At 36.8% G+C, this 18,250-nt stretch overlaps 1 protein-coding gene across 1 annotated transcript in view; it reads right to left on the bottom strand.

Moving 5' to 3' along the window:
* The window catches only part of LOC135127432 (tetraspanin-2A), a 165,893-nt gene that overhangs the window by 24,148 nt on the left and 123,495 nt on the right, over window positions 1–18,250 (bottom strand). Inside the window, exons 3-4 of the mRNA XM_064053874.1 lie at window positions 16,961–17,137; window positions 14,806–14,991 (exon numbers count right to left, since the gene is read on the bottom strand). Coding sequence (XP_063909944.1) covers window positions 14,806–14,991; window positions 16,961–17,137 — 363 coding nt within the window. The remainder of the gene's footprint in view (window positions 1–14,805; window positions 14,992–16,960; window positions 17,138–18,250) is intronic.

Raw genomic sequence — 18,250 nt, 5'->3', positions numbered from 1 at the left:
ATTGATATATTCGTTTCCAAATACCAAACGGATCAAGTATCCAGTCTAAAGGGAGTTAGATCAGACTCAAAAACTTCAATAAATGGAATGGTGGAAACCGCAAAATAAAGTCTAAAACCATTTTTAAGTATTGTGCCGTTAGTGGAATATAAATAAAAATTTTCAGACTACTTCACTTTAATCAACTGATTCTTGATTGGGTAATTATAGGTCTCTTTACTAGTTGGAATTTTCGTAATAAGAAACTGGGCTGAAAAAATTCTCCCCACACTCCTGGAATTATTCTTAATTTTTGAGTGGTCAAATATTTTGGAAAATGACACCGTCTGATAAAAATATCCGTCTCTAGACACTAAAGCAACAGAGTAATCGGTCTCAAGAACACTCAGTTGGACTAGAAAACTTCAGGAAATTGGATGGTGTAAACCAAAAGATGATCTCAAAAAACCGTTTTGGAGTTATGTGCTGTTTGGTATAGTAGAAACTGAAAATATTAGCATTTCTATCACAGGAGACTACGTCTTCTTAATGAGTCTTTTCCCACCTTAGTGAAACTCTCTACTAGTTAGAACCTCCCAAACAAGAATTCGGGGTCAAAAAATGTCTCCCAACACTCCTAAATTTTTTCTTAATTTTTAAGTGGTCGAATATTTAGGAAAATGACACCGCCTGATATATCAGTCTTTAGAGAACAAATTAATCGAATATCTGACCTGAAGGATACTTGGGGGATCCAAAAACCTTCAAAAAATCGAACGGTCAAACTAAAAGATGATCTCTAAAACCGTTTTGGGGCTACATGCCGTTAATACAATAGAAATTGAAAATTTTAGCATTTCTATCACATTAAACTCCACAGACTTCCGAATTCTTTCTTAATTTTTGAGTTGTCGAGTAAAAATGATATTGGGTAATATGTCCGTCCCTAAATATTAAAGGGATCGAGTATCAAGTCTGAAGAGTAGCTACCTGGACCCAAAAACTTTAATAAATGGAACGGTAGAAACCGCAAGGTAAAGTCTGAAACCATTTTTGAGTTAATGGAATAAAAATGAAAATTTTGAGCATTTCGACCATGTCAAACTACCTCACTTTAATGGACTATTTCTTAATTGGATGATGATACGTTTCTTTACTAGTTGGAACCTCCGTAATTAGAATGCGGGCTGAAAAAAGTTCTCCCCACACTCCTGATTTTTTTCTTAATTTTTGAGTAGTTGAATTTTTCTGAAAATGACCCCATCCGATACATTGATCTCTAGATACCAAATAAATCGAGTATCCGGCCTGAAGAATACCCGGTTGGACCAAAAGGTTTTAAGAAATCGAATGATGCAAACCAAAAGATCATCTCTAAAACAGATTTGGGGTTACATGCCGTTAATACTGTAGAAATTGAAAATTTTAGCATTTCTATCACATTAAACTTTTTCTCTTTAATAGTTTTTTGTTCAACTTAATGAGATTTGGTTTCTTTACTAATTAGAACTTCCGAAATAAGAATCCGGTTGCAAAAAATTTCTCCTCAGACTTACGAATTCTTTCTTAATATTTGAGTTGTCGACTTTTTATAAAAATGGCACCGACTGATATATCCGTTTCTAGATACTAAACGGATCGAGTATTCAGCCTGAAGAGTAGCTAGTTGGACCCAAAATCTTCAATAAATGGAATGGTGGAAACCGCAAGATAAAGTCTAAAACCATTTTTGAGTTATGTGCCGTTAATGGAATATAAATGAAAATTTTGAGCATTTTGCCCATTTCAAACTACTTCACTTTAATCATTGATTCTTAATTGGGTAATAATAGGTCTCTTTACTAGTTGTAACCTTCGTAATAAGAAACTGGGCTGAAAAAAGTGTCCCCACACTCCTGAATTTTTTCTTAATTTTTGAATGGTTCAATTTTTCAGAAAATGACACCATCCAGTATATCCATCTCTAGATACCAAATGAATCGAGTGTCCGGCCTAAAGGATAACTGGTTGAACCAAAAAGCTTCAAGAAATCGAATGGTTTCTACCAAAGGATGATTTTCAAAACCACTTTTGAGTTATCTGCCTTTAATATAGTTGAAATAAAAAATTTTAACACTTGTGTCACATCAAACTACGTATTTTAATGTTTGTTTTTTTCAAGTTAATGAAAATTGGTCCTAGAACATCCGAAACAAGAACCTGGGCTCTAAAAATCTCTCCGCAGACTCCTGAATTTATTCTTAATTTTTGAGTGGTGAATATTTCGGAAAATGACACCGTCTGATAAAAATATCCGTCTCAAGATACTAAAGGAACCGAGTAATTGGTCTCAAGAACACTCAGTTGGACTACAAAACTTCAGGAAATTGAATGGTGTAAACCAAAAGATGATCCCAAAAAACCGTTTTGGAGTTATGTGCCGTTTGGTATAGTAGAAACTGAAAATATTAGCATTTCTATCACAGGAGACTACGTCTTCTTAATGGGTCTTTTCCCACCTTAATGAAACTCTCTACTAGTTAGAACCTCCCAAACAAGAATTCGGGTTCAAAAAATTTCTCCTAACACTCCTAAATTTTTTCTTAATTTTTAAGTGGTCGAATATTTAGGAAAATGACACCACCTTATATATCAGTCTCTAGAGACCAAATTAATCGAATATCTGGCCTGAAGGATACTTGGGTGATCCAAAAACCTTCAAAAAATAGAACGATGCAAACTAAAAGATGATCTCTAAAACCGTTTTGGGGCTACGTGCCGTTAATACGTTAGAAATTGAAAATTTTAGCATTTCTATCACATTAAACTCCACAGACTCCTGAATTCTTTCTTAGTTTTTGAGTTGTCGACTAAAAATGATATTGGGTATCCGTCCCTAAATATTACACGGATCGAGTATCAAGTCTGAAGAGTAGCTACCTGGACCCAAAAACTTTAATAAATGGAACGGTAGAAACCGCAAGGTAAAGTCTGAAACCATTTTGAGTTATGTGCCGTTAATCGAATAAAACGAAAATTTTGATCATTTCGACAATGTCAAACTACCTCACTTTAATGGACTCTTTCTTAATTGGATGATAATACGTTTCTTTACTAGTTGGAACCTTCGTAATTAGAATGCGGGCCGAAAAAATTTCTCCCCACATTCCTGTTTTTTTCTTAATTTTTGAGTAGTTGAATTTTTCTGAAAATGACCCCATCCGATGCACTGATCTCGATACCAAATAAATCGAGTATCCGGCCTGAAGGATACCCGGTTGGACCAAAAGGTTTTAAGAAATCGAATGATGCAAACCAAAAGATGATCTCTAAAATCGTTTTGGGGTTATGTGCCGTTAATACTGTAGAAATTGAAAATTTTAGCATTTCTATCACATTAAACTTTTTCTCTTTAATAGGTTTTTGTTCACCTTAATGAGATTTGGTTTGTTTACTAATTAGAACTTCCGAAATAAGAATCCGGTCGCAAAAAATTTCTCCTCGGACTTGCGAATTCTTTCTTAATATTTGAGTTGTCGACTTTTTATGAAAATGGCACCGACTGATATATCCGTTTCTAGACACTAAACGGATCGGGTATTCAGCCTGAAGAGTAGCTAGTTGGACCCAAAATTTTCAATAAATGGAATTGTGGAAAGCGCAAGGTAAAGTCTAAAACCATTTTTGAGTTATCTGCCGTTAATGGAATACAAATGAAAATTTTGAGCGGTTCGACAATGTCAAATTACCTCATTTTAATTAACTTTTTATGAATTGCATAATAATAGGTCTTTTTACTAGTTGGAACTTCCGCAATAAAAATTCGGGCTGAAAAATGTCTCCCCACACTCCTGAATTTTTTCTTAATTTTTGAGTAGTTGAATTGTTTGCAAAAAGGAAACCGTCCGATATATCGATCTCTAGATACCAAATGAATCGAATATCTAGCCTAAAGGATAGCTGGTTGGACCAAAAAGCTTCAAGAAATCGAATGGTGCAAACCAAAAGATGATCTTAAAAACCGTTTTGGAGTTATATGCGGTTTGGTATAGTTAGTAGAATTTGGAAACTTTAGTCTTTCTATTACAGCAAACTACCTCTCCTTGGTGGTTTTTTCTCAGCAAAGAATCCGAGTTAAAAAAAATTCCGCAGACTCCTGAATATTTTCTTAATTTTCGAGTGGTCGAATATTTAAGGAAATGACACCATCCGACATATCCATCTTTAGACATCAAATGAATCTAGTGTCCGGCATGAAGGCATACTGGCTGGATCAAAAAGCTTCAAGAAATCGAATGGTGCAGACGAAAAATTGATCTCTAGAACCGTGGTGGAGTTAGGTGCCTTTAATATAGTAGAAATCAAAAATTTTAGCATTTCTATTACATTAAGCTACCTCTCTTTAATGGGTCCTGTCTCAACTTGATGAAAATTGGTTCCTTTACGAATTTGAACCTTCTAAACAAGAATCCGGGCTCAAAAAATCTCTCCACAGACATCCGAATTTTTTAATAAGTTTTGAACTGTCTATTCTTTAGAGAAATGAAATTGACGGATATATCCGTCTGTAAATACTAAACCTATCGAATGTCCGATCCGAAAATCAGCTAATTGGACTACAAAAACTTCAAGCAATCGAATGGTGCAAACCGCAAGGTGGAGTCTAAAACCTTTTTAGAGTTATGTGCGGTTAATTAAATATAAATTTAAAAGAAAATGAGAATTTTGACAATGTCAAACTACCTCACTTCAATGGATCTTTCTCAGCTTTAGGAAAATAGGTCTCATTACCAGTTGGAACCTCTGTAACAAGCATCCGAGCTGAAAAAGTGGCTTTCTGGACTTCTGAATTTTTTCTTAATTTTTGATTAGTTGAATTTTTCATAAAATGACACCATCCGACATATCCATCTCTAGACACCAAATGAATTGAGTATTCGGCTTGAAGGAAAACTGGGTGGACCAAAAAGCTTCAAGAAATCGAGTGGTGCAAACCAGAAATTGATCTCTAAAATCGTCTTGGAGTTGTGTAGCTTTTAGTATAGTATAAATGGAAAAATTTAGAATTTCTATCACATCAAACTACCCTTTTAATGAGTTTTTTCTCAAGTTAATAAAATTCTCTTTATGAATTGGAACCTCCAAAACAAGAATCTAGGTTCAAAAAATCTCTTTGCAGACTCCTGATTTTTTTCTTAATTTTTCGGAAAATGGAACCGACCATATATCCCACTCTAGATACTAAAGGGACAGAGTAATCGGTCTCAAGAACACCCGGTTGGATTCGAAAACTTTAGGGAATCGACTGGTGCAAATCGCAAGGGAAAATGTAAAACCCTTTTGGAGTTGTGTTGCAATAATTGAATAGAAATGGAAAATTTCGGCATTTCGACCATGTCACACGATCTATCTGGGTTCTTTCTCAACATAATGAAAATTGGTTCTTCACTGATTGGAACCTCCGTAACAAGAATTCGGGTTCAAAAAGTGTCTTCTTCCTGATTTTTTTCTTAATTTTAAATTTTTGGACTTTTGAAAAATGATACCAACTGATGTGTCTGTTTCTATATATTTAGCGAATCGAGTGCCTGATCTTAAGACCAACTAATTGGACCAAAAAACTTCAAGGAATCGAAAAATGATTAAATGATAAAACAACCCAACGTCCGGAAAGTTTACAGGCAGAGCGGTGGAAGCGGCAGACCTATTTTACCATACCCTAGGGGTTATGAAACGTGGAGAAAACATGTCACAACTAACATATTACTGTGGTCCCGTTGACTAAAGAAAAAATGTGTGAATTTTAAATGACAAATGACGAAGGAAAATATACGACAGAGAAAAAAGCAACATGAATTTAAAAAGTGCAAAATCAATATGACAATTGGTCTTTTATGTGTTGCGTTAGTAAGTTTTCTTCATAAGACATAAAAAAGATGAAATGGTTAAATCGAGTTCTGCTTACGTTCAGCGTGTACAAGCACAATTCTTGTTGTCGAATTATATAACTCTAAAACAATCTTTTGGGGGAAATATCTCCCTACGTTCGAATAATAAGTATTTTACGATTTTATAATGTATTTATATATTGTAGAGGAAGTGCAGATCACCATTTTCGAAAATTTCCAGCAGCCTTTGTGGAGTGCTGGAGTGTGATTAGTGAACAAAAACAAAATACCTAATAAAATAAAAAATATAATGCCGGATCGGGTTTATGTGCTTTATCTGAAGAAGCATTCATATCAACTATTGATCGTAACATCACTAAACACAACCGTAATATATTGAGTTAAAGCGAGGATATCATGTTCTGTCAACTTAATGGCACATAAATGTATGATTATTGCAAATATGAATAAGTAAATAAGGTTAATGTCGGAAATGTATGAAGCCTACATCATCGTATATTCCTGACCAAGTCGAAAAGCGATAAAGTTTCGTATCAAATATAATAAGTTTCAGGGGTGCAGCTAAAAAATAATGTATTCATATACTTTGAAATTTTGTCGTATAATACAAAATGTTATTATCTTGACGGAGGCGTCTGACACATGACGAGACCCCGCTCCGAAAAATAAATAAATAATTTAATCATAGCGAAAACAAAGCCTTAACGGTTTTAATTATAATTCATAATAAACCCGTCCGATACAGCAGCGTTCACACATCAAATAAACTCAGGAATTTGAGGGAGAGCTTTTATCGTGCGTAGGTACGTAAACCGCGTCAGGTGGTTCGATGTAAGCACGTTTTTGTTTGTACTGCGGTGTTTGCAGAGGAGCTTTTCGCAAAACGTCATCCGCGCCGTCTGCCGACTTCATTGTTTAATTTGATTGAGTTACATCCATTACCATTAGTATCATTTTATGGGGCGGCAGCCGCCCTCGAGATGCAATTTTGGTGTAGCTGATCGTAAAATATGATGTAAAATCGATGGACCATTTGGACGGGGTTTGTCAAGCTTGACACCGTGTCACTCCTGACGTGCGGATTTTAAGTAGTTAATACGAACGCAGAGCTACAATTTCATGCAACGTGAAACTGATAATGGATGCGAAATTTCCGTCACGATTAAATAATTTCGAATCTGACGGTGCGTTTAAGCTCTTGATTAAATTTTTGTCGTGCATAAATTCGAGGAACAATCATCGGTTATTGCATTAAGTGGAAATGTCACACCTGAGAGATGGCGCCAAGTTATTCTTATTATTTAATTCGTTTCATCTCTTTAAAGCGAGGGAAATATTACCCTTGCGACAAAGAAAGACCGGAGCTACTAAACTTACAAAATAAAGTTCCTAACAAATGGACATCGTTAGCTGGAATGCAAGCTTACATTATTAGCTTTGTTACGAACAAGGCTTGTTCGCTGAACAAAAGCGCGACAATGACACAATAAAAGTAAAAGCGAGCAACTTAAGGTATTTAATAAAAATAATTACGGGCTAGTTAATTTGAATACAATTCCTGCCGAGGCGCCGGAAATTCTTGAAGAAAACAACTCATCAACAAACTCTATGGCGCCCTTTAATTTACTCCCAACACGCCTTCACACATAAGACTTGTACTTAATGATACAAGGTCTAACATTTTTGGCCAACTAAGTAAAATTAATTTTCTAGAGAACTCGCTCTTCGGGGTCGGGGCTAGAATAGCTGGAATAATTTCTGTTCCACCTCTTCACTTCACTAGACACTTTTGCTCGCCGCGTTTCATAATTTAACCTGTCTTGATCCTTTCGTGACGGTTTCAACAATTTTCAACGGAAAACTTTTAATGTTTCAAACACCGAATTAGAAATTTCGCTATGCCATCGTCTTGCTCACCCTGCGATTTTTTCCATATTTATAACGTGCGGTCAATTCATCCCAATTTCCCCTACCTTATCTGTACGTCAATTTTCTCCGTCAAGTCCCTGGTTTAAAAATGTTCTAAGACAGTTCTCAAACATCTAATGAAATATGTAACTTGTGCTTGGCCATTGTCATTATTGTCCATGATTCGAAAAGTAACGTGAAAAAGAACTGCCTTAACCTTCACTTTTTGGTCGCCTTGTGATATTATCTGCACGCCATTCTTTGCTCGCCCTTAAAAATACGCTCCTATTCTAAATCGATATTCCTGATCACTTCATTTTCTTCAGCCACTACACAAATTTGTAAATCCCCCTGGTCCATTATTCTAGTGAGGCTTCGAGATTTTTCAGATTTTGCCACCGGTCGTAGTGTCCTTCTCATAACATCGTCTGAAACTGTGGTGAGAGTCAGGGGCCGAAATTTTACTTCATTTAAAAGTATACAAAATTTGGACAATTCTCGATTTTTAGAAGACCAAATACGCCCCTACGCATGATGTCTTGTCTTTGAAGTAATTTGAAAGAATCTTGACGACCCCTTGCGTTTTGTTTTTGAAGTAGTTTGAAACAATCTCGGAAACCCCATATATTTCTGGTTTTGAAGTATTTTGAAAGAGACCTGGACGTGGCGATCCCTTGTCTTGTGTTTGACAAAACTGCAAGAATCTCAGGGACCCCTTTCGTTCTGTTTTTGAAGTTGTTTGAAAGAATCTTAGGTACCACTTTTGTTTTGGTTTTGAAATAGTTTGAAAGAATCTCGGGGATACCCTGTGCCTGATTTTTGAAGTAGTTCGAACGAGTATGGAAAACTACTTTTGTTTTGGTTTTGAAGTAATCTGAAAGAATCTCGGGGACCCCATACGTTTGGTTTTTGAAGCAGTTTGAAAAAAATAGTGGGACCCCTTTTGTTTTGGTCTGCTCGAACCTCGGGGACCCCTTGTGTCTAGTTTTTGAATTCGTTTGAAAGAATCTCAGAGACCCGTTTTGGTTGTAGTTTTGAAGTAATCTGAGGGAATTTCGGGGACTCCTTATGTCTGGCAAAATCTTGCGAATTACTTGTGCCTGGTTTTTGAAGTAGTTTGAAAGAATCTCGGGGATGAGCATCCCTTGTTTTGTTTTTGAAATAAGTAGTTTGGGAGAATCTTGGGAATACCTGTCATGTTTTTGAAGAAATTTAAAATAATCTTGAGGATCTTTCTGTGAATTGTTCTTGAAGCAATTTGAAAAAAATCTCTCCGACCATTGTGTTTCGTTTTTGAAGTAGTTTGAAAGAATCTAGGGAACCCCTTTTGTTTTGGTTTTGAAGTATTCTGAAAGAATCTCGAGGATACCTTGTGCTTGTTTCTTTAAGTAGTCTGAAAGAATCTTGAGCACCACTTTTGTTTTGGTTTTGAAGTAATCTGAAAAAGTCTTGAGGATCCCTTGCATCTGGTTTTTTGAAGTAGGTGTAAAGAATCTCGAAAACCTACTGTAAATGGTTTTTGCAGTAGTTTGAAAGAATCTCAGGGACCCCTTCTGTCTCCTTTTTGAAGCAATTTGTAGAAACTCAAGGACCTTTTTAAGTATTGTTCGTAAAGCAATTTGAAAGAATCTCGGGGATTACTTGTTTTTAAAGTAATTTGATTACATTTCGGCGACCCCTTCTGTTTTCTTTTTGAAGTAGTTTGAAAAACTCTTGGAGACCACTTGTGACTGGTATTTGAAGTAGATTGTAAGAATTTTTGAGACTTCTTATGTCTGGTTTTGTAACTAATTTGAAAAAATCTCGGGGACTCCTCGTGTATTGTTTTTCAAGAAGTTTGAATCCATGGTGTTTCAGTTTCACACACACTAGTGATCACAACTTGTTTTGTATTTGAATTACTTTGAAAGAACCTTGGTGCCGGGTTCTTGAAGTAGTTTGAAAAATCTCGGGGACTCCTTTTGTTTTGTTTTTGCGTAGTTTCGAAGAATCTCAGAGATCCTTGTCATGTTTTTGACTTAAAGAGTTTTAAAGAATCTCGGGAGCTCTTGTTTTGTTTTCGAAGTAGTTTGAAAGAATTTTAGAGATCTCTTGTCCGGTTTTTGAAATATTTTGAAAGAATCTCGATGATCCCTTTTGTTTGGTTTTTTAGTAGTTTAAAACAACCTCGGGGACTTCTTTTATTTTATTTTTGAAGTAGTGTGAAATAATCTTTGGGATCCTTGTCATGTCTCTGAAGTACATAGTGTGAAAGAATCTCTGGAACCTATAGTGTCTAGTTTTTGAAGTAGTTTGAAAGAATCTCGAGAAGCTCTTGTGTCTGGTTTAGTAGTTTAAAAGAATCTCGAGGATCCATTGTCTTGTCTTTAAACTATTTTAAAAGAATCTAGGAGAACATTTGTGTCTTCGTTTTTAAGTAGTTCGGAGGACTCTTGAGGATCCCTTGTGATATTTTTGAAGTAATTTGAAAGAATTTCATAGTTCCATAAACAGGACCTTCTGAACCGGTGCGGGAAAAATTTCGACCGACCCTTGAAAATTCCATTTGAGCCAGAAATAATGTTTAAACTCACATTTTTAAATAACAGAAATATTATTCATAATTTAGCTTGTCGGGGTTACCACTAAATAATTTTTTAAAGTACACCTGAACGTGCTCGCTGCGCACGCATTTTAAACTTGTTTTTCAACTTTATTCTGATCGAAGTGTGCAAGAAATAATCTTGGGGATCCTTGTCATGTTTTTGAAGTAGTTTGAAAGAATCTCGGGAATCCCTTTTGTCTGGTTTTGCAGAAGTTTGAAAGAATCTCGAAGAGCTTTTGTGTTCGGTTTTTGAAGTAGTTTGAAAGAATCTGAGGGAACCCTTGTGTCTAGTTTTTGAAGTAGTTTGAAAGAATCTCGGAGAGTTCTTGTGTTCGGTTTTTGAAGTAGTTTGAAAGAATCTCGTGGACCACTTTTGTTCAGCTTTTGAAGTAGTTTGAAAGAATCTCGGGGACTTTGTCTGGCTTTTGAAGCCGTTTGAAAGAATCTCGAGAAGCTCTTGTGTCTGGTTTAGTAGTTTAAAAGAATCTCGGGGATTCCTTGTCTTGGTTTTAAACTATTTTAAAAGAATCTAGGAGAACATTTGTGTCTTCTTTTTTAAGTAGTTCGGGGGAATCTTGAGGATCCCTTGTGATATTTTTGAAGTAATTTGAAAGAATTTCAAAACGGGACCTTCTGAACCGGCGCAGGAAAAATTTAGACCGTCCCTTGAAAATCCCATTTGACCCAGAAATAATTTTTAAACTCACACTTTTAAATAATGGAAATATTCTTCATAATTTAGCTTGTCGGGGTTACCACTAAATAATTTTTTAAACTACACCTGAACGTGCTCGCTGCGCTCGCATTTTACACCTGTTTTTCAGCTTTATTCTGATCGCAGTGTGCAAGAAATAATCCTAGGGATCCTGGTCATGTTTTTGGAGTAGTGTGAAAGAATCTCGGGAATCCCATGCGTCTGGTTTTTGAAGTAGTTTTAAGCATTTCGGGGAGCTCTTGTGCCTCGTTTTTGAAACAGTATGAAAGAATCTCGGCAACCACTTTTGTTTTGATTTTGAAGTACTTTGAAAGAATCGTGAAAACCTCTTGTGTCTGTTTTTTGAAGTAATCTGAAAGAATCTCGGAAATCTTTCTGTGAACTGTTCTTGAAGCAATTTGAAAGAATCTCGAGGGCCACTTGTGTCTTGTTCTTCAAGTAATTTGAAAGAGTCTTGGAGATCCCTTGAGTTTTGTTTTAAAGTACTTAATTTGAAAGAATCTCGGAGACCTTTTGTATCTGGTACTTGAAGTGGTTTGAAAAAGTGTCGAGGACCTCTTGTATCTGGTTTTTGAGGTAGTTTTAAAGAATTTCGGAAACCTCTTGTGTCTTGTGTTTGAAGTAGTTTGAAAAAATCTCGGCAACCACTTTTGTTTTAATTTTGAAGTACTGTGAAAGAATCGTGAGAACCTCTTGTGTCTGGTTTTTGAAGTAGTTTGAACCAATCTCGGGGATACCTTGTAATTTGAAAGAATATCAAGGACCGCTGTTATCTAGGTTTAGAACTAGTTTAAAAGAATCTTGGAGATCCCTTTTCATGTTTTTGAAGTAATTAAAAATGTAAAAAAAATGTTACATAGATAGTAAAGAAAAAATAAAAGGTAAACTTTTTTCTGCAAAAATCGAACGAATCCAGTGAAATAAATTTGGGGTTTGACTAATCAATAACAACAGTTTATATGTATTATATCAAAAGTTAGATTCATGACTACCTTTATACTTGAGCACTGGGTATTAGGAATGCCTAACTGCTGTGGTTAAGTTACATGTTATACTGACAAACTTCAACAAACCATATTTACTCTCTTTCTTATTTTCCGGTGTCCATAAAACACACAGCAGATAATTTTCTGGTTGACCGAATCATACTCTAGCTGACACAGATTGACACAAAATCCCCGAAAAACGTCCATTATTCGATATTTGCAAACTTACAACAGTATTTTAAGCCCGCTTTGCGAACTCGTTAAAGCTTTGCGAGAAAATACATTTTTACCAAAAATTTACAAACAGGATAGCGCTTTTACGTGTAAAATTTTGATGTAACGAGATAGTGATGTTTGCGAAGTAGAATCAGTGGAATTTAATCAAGTTCGTTTCGTTAACATAGGATAAAAGGTTTAGGATAAATGCATTGCGGATTCCTTGCGGTGTATGATAAGATTGTTGGAAGGGAATGCCTTAAAAGATCAGAATGTAGCGATTTCTGGATATCCTGTAATGTATATCCCTTACGTGCTTTAATCAAGGAATCCATGCTCAAGGCGGATATTACTTGACGATATTGTCTACATAGACGTCGGACACTAAATCAATATTATGGGAAATTTATGAAATGAATTGAATGCGAGAGGCAAGCCGAGACAATAATGTTGCACCACCGATATTACCTTAAGTTATCGCTTATTCGAAATGTTTTCGTGGTCATAAATTTTACGGTCTTGGTAGCAAATAGTTGTCTATTTGTTTGAATGCGGTTATTGGCTGTGGATATTACCAATAAACCCCAAAAAACTTCCGCAGCAATTAATCATCGGACGGCTTCGTCTATAGAGGGCATCGTAATTCGCTGATTGCGACGATTTCGTAGTCATATTTAACAAACACTATAGGAAGTTTTGCACGTCGTGAAACTTAAAGATGATAAATACTTTAGTAAATAGCGGAAAAACATTATCGAAGATATTACAATAATAGCGCAGAGCTGTCCTAGTTGTCTTTAGCCTTTGGAATTCTGGATAGAACCGGCTTTTGTGCTTCTACCATTCAGATTGTAAAGGTTTCAGTTTACCCGAGCCACGTTTGACATACATGAGACAAGAACATTGATGGTAGAGCCATGATTCCTTCCATGGTTTAAAAATGGCAATGCTCTATAATGGATATGCAGACATGTAACTACAATGGATTCAAACTAAAGTGACATTTGACAAATTATATTAAGGTTAACTGAAGTAGACATTCTGGTACCGAATACAGCAAGTAGCAAGTAATTCAGGGGTGTGTCGGAGTTAAATGCCCGCTGGAGGGATTATTCTTTTCGGGTCGACTGTCTATATTGAATTTGTTTCGTACAGCAGGTTGAGGGCCCATTTGTTGTCATTTTGTATACCTGGTTCTCGATGTGCTGGTGACGTTATCTTTCGAAGCCATCTACACAATTTGCTGATTGTGGTAACTGAAGCTTGGTGGTTAAACATGTGGTGGTTTGGTGGTTATTTAAATCCCTTATCACGCATCTCGTTTAAATTTACCAGCCACTTTTATACCCCCGAGACCGCCCACTTTCGTCACACACGTTTGGGTTCTTTTCAGGAACAGCCCATGAAAATTTTAACAATCCATTCTTTGTGTGCGGGCGCGGGCTCCAGCCGATTTATTTCCCTACAAATTACTCTACATATAATCGAAAATCATTAGTATTATTATTTTCCCGTTAGTCGTGATATCGACTAATGGATGACCTGCCTGCAATGTCCCGCGTGCTATTAGATGTCAATCTATATTAATAATCATAATGATCATTATTAAATCATTAAGTTGAGCGCAGTAATAACCGTTTGTTCTTATTTTGCATAATTGGATTCGCATCGGGTTAAACAACAATTATAGTGTTCCCGAAACCTCCATTATTATTTTTAATTTGTCGTTAATTGGAAGTTGTCGGACAATTAACAAGCAAATTGCTTGTAGATAAATTATGACATATAAGCTAGCACCGTAATTATAACGCTAATAACAAGCGAATAGGGAAACGCCAATAATTATAAAGTTCATTCTTGAAAAAAGCTCGTTGGAGATTAAAGAGGAGATTAAAGCTCACAGAAATTAACATGTAACTACGTGTATGTTTAACACGAATACAGGCACAGATCAATAAAGTTTCCGCGTCGGGTTTCGTTCAGAAAGCCCTCCGTCTCTCTCTTCGCGGTTTAGCCACGCTCCGTAAAGCAGAGACGGACGCACAAGGACTGTTGCGATTTTTTCCAATATAAACATATTCGAATTCTCAACAAGTCTCTCGCTTCCACACAGAATAGTTTCCACGACAATTCTTAATCCCGTCAATTAATCACTTGAAGTATATAAAGTTTTCAGGATTGTGTAGCGAGCAGATAAAAACGGACATAAATCCAAGACTAACAAAGAAATCGCTCTTCGAGATAAATTTTTTCGCAGGTGATCAACACTTCACCATTATGTCGCCGAACACGTCGCCGATCCACGATCCCGCCAAACTTTCCATTGAGATAATTTAATAGCGCCGAGATCAACACTTACTTGTCAAAAAGAATTTCGTCTTCATGAGGTCAACTCTAACACAGGAGAGGGGACTGGCGCCCGAGCAACCGGCCCCGTAGAAGGCGCCAATTACAGCATTACTTATTGTTATTATTATATTTCCCCAAAAAAAGTAAATTTCAAACTCTAGTCTAGACTAAATGACTTACGTGGAAGAAGCACACGGTCATGGCAAGTCCGGCAACCCAGGCGCACTTCTGTTCGAAGAACCATGTGAGCTCGTCGACGCATCCGTGGTAGAAAGGATTTCCCGTGACGGTGTCCCTGCACTCGTTGGGAAGTGGTTGCTTCAAGGACAAGTAATCGCTTGCACCGTCAGCACCGCAGCAGGCGATCTGTCAACAAGTCCAGATTGCTGCAATTCATTCCTGGATCGATATTTCGCAAGAGTAAAACAACCATAATTGCGAAAACTTTGCCATTTTTAGCAGACAACCCTTAGTCTTTAACAGCGCGGAAACTTATCAGCGGAGCGTTGATGTATGGATATTGCTTTTTTTCAATTAGCAGCCATAACGTTGTCTGCTCCCCCAAAATAGGTATTCTAATGCAATTTAAACCTCATCAAGCCCAAGTTGAACACTGATTGGAAAGGTAATAACCTTAAGAGACGATATTGAATCGAGCATTTGCAGAGGCGGTACAAGAGAGATGAAAAGAACGCATCGACACGCTCTTGACATTAAATAAATCTGTCTAAACACGCCGTACAGACCATTTGCTTGCTTTAACGTCTTTTACACATCGGCGGGATTGAAAGAGTGGGCGAAGGGAACTGCAGGTGACAGTGGTGCGACGACAATGGAGAAAAATTCCTGCTAGTGATCAGTTTCTTCGAGTCCATTGTTTCTATGATTCAGGACAAAGAATTAAATTGAACTGATAATAATTAGCAGCTGGTTTGTCTCTTGTAGAGTCGTTATTGCATATTATTACAACCAAGATCAAAAAATTTGTGATGAAATCGTAACTAGGGTACCGATGGACGGAGGTTTTCGTGACAACCGCGCCGCGCCAACGCTGGGAGAACCGAATTTAGTCTTTGGACCTTGGACTAGAAAGCCGTTTTTCCAGCTACAGTACCCCTGATTCCTTTCAGAAGAGCGCCCTGGCGCCTGAGCAACCGTCGCCGTAGAAGGCGCCAATTTCTTTATGTAGTTATTACCATTAATTCCTGTAAGTTCTTTTCGTAATTGTTTATTATAATTGTTATGAATCCGTGTCATCATTCTTAATACAGTGTAACCCTAACTGGATCGACTTTTGGCAGGTAAACCCCAACATTAACAGTGTTAACTATCTTTGGCGACTGGGGCGTGCTTTAGACGTCAATTTTGTGGTTGCACTGCAAAATGTACACGTGGATAATGTATATCCCGGCGGTTATTCAGCAAATTGAGATTTAGATGCAGGTTTCCTCTCCGGGGTGATATTTATTTAGTGGTCCTTGTTTACACATTAGGTACGTAATTGAACATATTACCTCAAACAGAGTATAAGCAAGCAGTGAGGTTAATGAGTGGAAATTCGCGCGGAAGCTGTGGTAAGTTTCTTTATCAGGAGCTCAAATACTGCGGTCTAATAAATTTATAAACCTTCCAGCTGGCGTAGGGGTTGCGATGATTATTTCAGCGCGATGGTTGCATGCAAGGAATTTTTCAGTAATCGTTCGCTTTAATGTCAATGTTTATGGGAATCTGTCCCAGTCGGGCTCGAGTGTGTTTCCTTTGAAAATAAAGGGGAAAGGTCAGTGGAAAAGTTTGCGGAGCGAAATTCCGGTAGATCTTAACTATAACAAGTTAATTATGTGTGTTCTGGTGGAAATTGTACCTGCGAGGGAGTTTTATTTGCATTAAATTAAAGAAAAAGGAAAAGTTGGGAGAAATGTAAAAACGTAAGAAGATGTAAATAAAATATCGGTGTATAAATTCCCTACGACGTTTTATTTGAGAATCCTTATTCAAGCCAACCGAAATTTAAACCTTAAAGCAAGCAAGTGCGTTATAATAACGACGATATTTGTATTGGAAGACTTGAGCGGAATTCCTTTTTTCAGACACACACAAAAAACAGCTTTACCATCCCTGTCACAATATCCGACAAGAACCAATATTTATCTACGGCTTAGGCTTCTGACAGTGTGTGATATACCGGAAGACCCTGTTTGCTCTACCTAAAACCCCCAGAGAAGCTAAATGAAGTTCACTTACGAGATCCAACTTCACCTTTTAAAAACAACCGTTATTTTATTAAAGGCTTAATTGACGCCCGTCTGGACAGAGATACGATCAATCGAATACTTACTCCTTCCTGAATCTCGGCAAGGGACTTTCGTGATTCCTCATGATGGGCATTTATGATAAGACGTCGCATACTTTCCCGGATCCTCGGCTGGAAATGGGAGTCTCTGGCGCTATTATCTAGGAGAACAGCTGAACCGGCCAATCCAAATATAAAGCCGAGTACTTGGGTCCCAATGTACTGGAACAAAAAGAAATCTGCTTATGTCGTGCCTAATTTCGGGCCTAACACAGTCATAAACTCAGTGGAGCACTATCTTACGAGGAAAAAAATTTTTTTTTCTTTGTAACTGGGTAATCGTTTTGTTCTGCGTGTCGAAAGCAATCCACATCGAGTACAACGCTTTCCAGAGACAGTATTTATGCACACGAGGCTACAATTATTGGCACGAGGCAAGATGCAGTTACCCCCTACGTCGAATAAAACCGCTGAACATCCAGTTCCGGTCTGAAATGGCTTCTCTAGATCGCGCTATGAAACTAAATAATATTATGAAATCACGAGTACGCCATTGTTTTATTATAACTCTGTTTGACATCAAACTCTGCTAAATAAATTTTCTTAAACGTACGAGGAATAGTAATACGATTCTAATTAATTTAATTGTGATCACAAACGTCAAATTAGTAATTACATAGAGCGACAATAGTGTTTGTACATTCAAGACCGTTGTGTATTTTGCGTTTCCCCTGATGATGCATTTGAATAACCACAAATGTGTCCAATTCAATCTGTGTAATCTATGATGAAAATCCTTCCTTGTATACAGTTAATCTGATTATATGTGTCGCTATTCCGATGATGTTGTGTATTTTTTGTTAAAGTCAGTTCGTGTTTACAGTGTCTGTCAAAGGAAATGTGGGTGCGTTTTCCAAATTAATAACTACTTTTATTTAACGTATAAATGGGTAATTGAGATTAATAGTAAAAAACAATACGTTTATCTACTTTACGGTAACACAGGCTGCGGTTTAGGGTAAATTTATAGAGCGTCGTAATGAAAACATCTCATACACTCTGTATATGACATGATACGTAAGATAAAAATATAGTCTTGGGCTTTATCAATGCATTCATATTTTTGGAGAAAGTGTTTGCCCGTTCACCCGATTTCTCGGCACTCCGCGCCAGACCAAATATAGTCAAGACAGTGTAAGTTAGTTAGTTATTTCGACAGAACTTCCCTCACCCCTGAACTACAATAAAACATCCAGCTTTTCCGAAAAATTATAAAACAATAAAATGTGAAGTTTCTCCTTTACAATTTTTTTTTTTTGCGAAATCATGAGTATG

This window comes from Zophobas morio, unplaced genomic scaffold, assembly GCF_036711695.1.
Source record: "Zophobas morio isolate AGI-343-1 ecotype UQ-CSIRO unplaced genomic scaffold, CSIRO_AGI_Zmor_V1 ptg000002l, whole genome shotgun sequence".
In the NCBI taxonomy this organism is placed as follows: domain Eukaryota; kingdom Metazoa; phylum Arthropoda; class Insecta; order Coleoptera; family Tenebrionidae; genus Zophobas; species Zophobas morio.
This window is presented reverse-complemented; position numbering and strand designations above follow the sequence as displayed.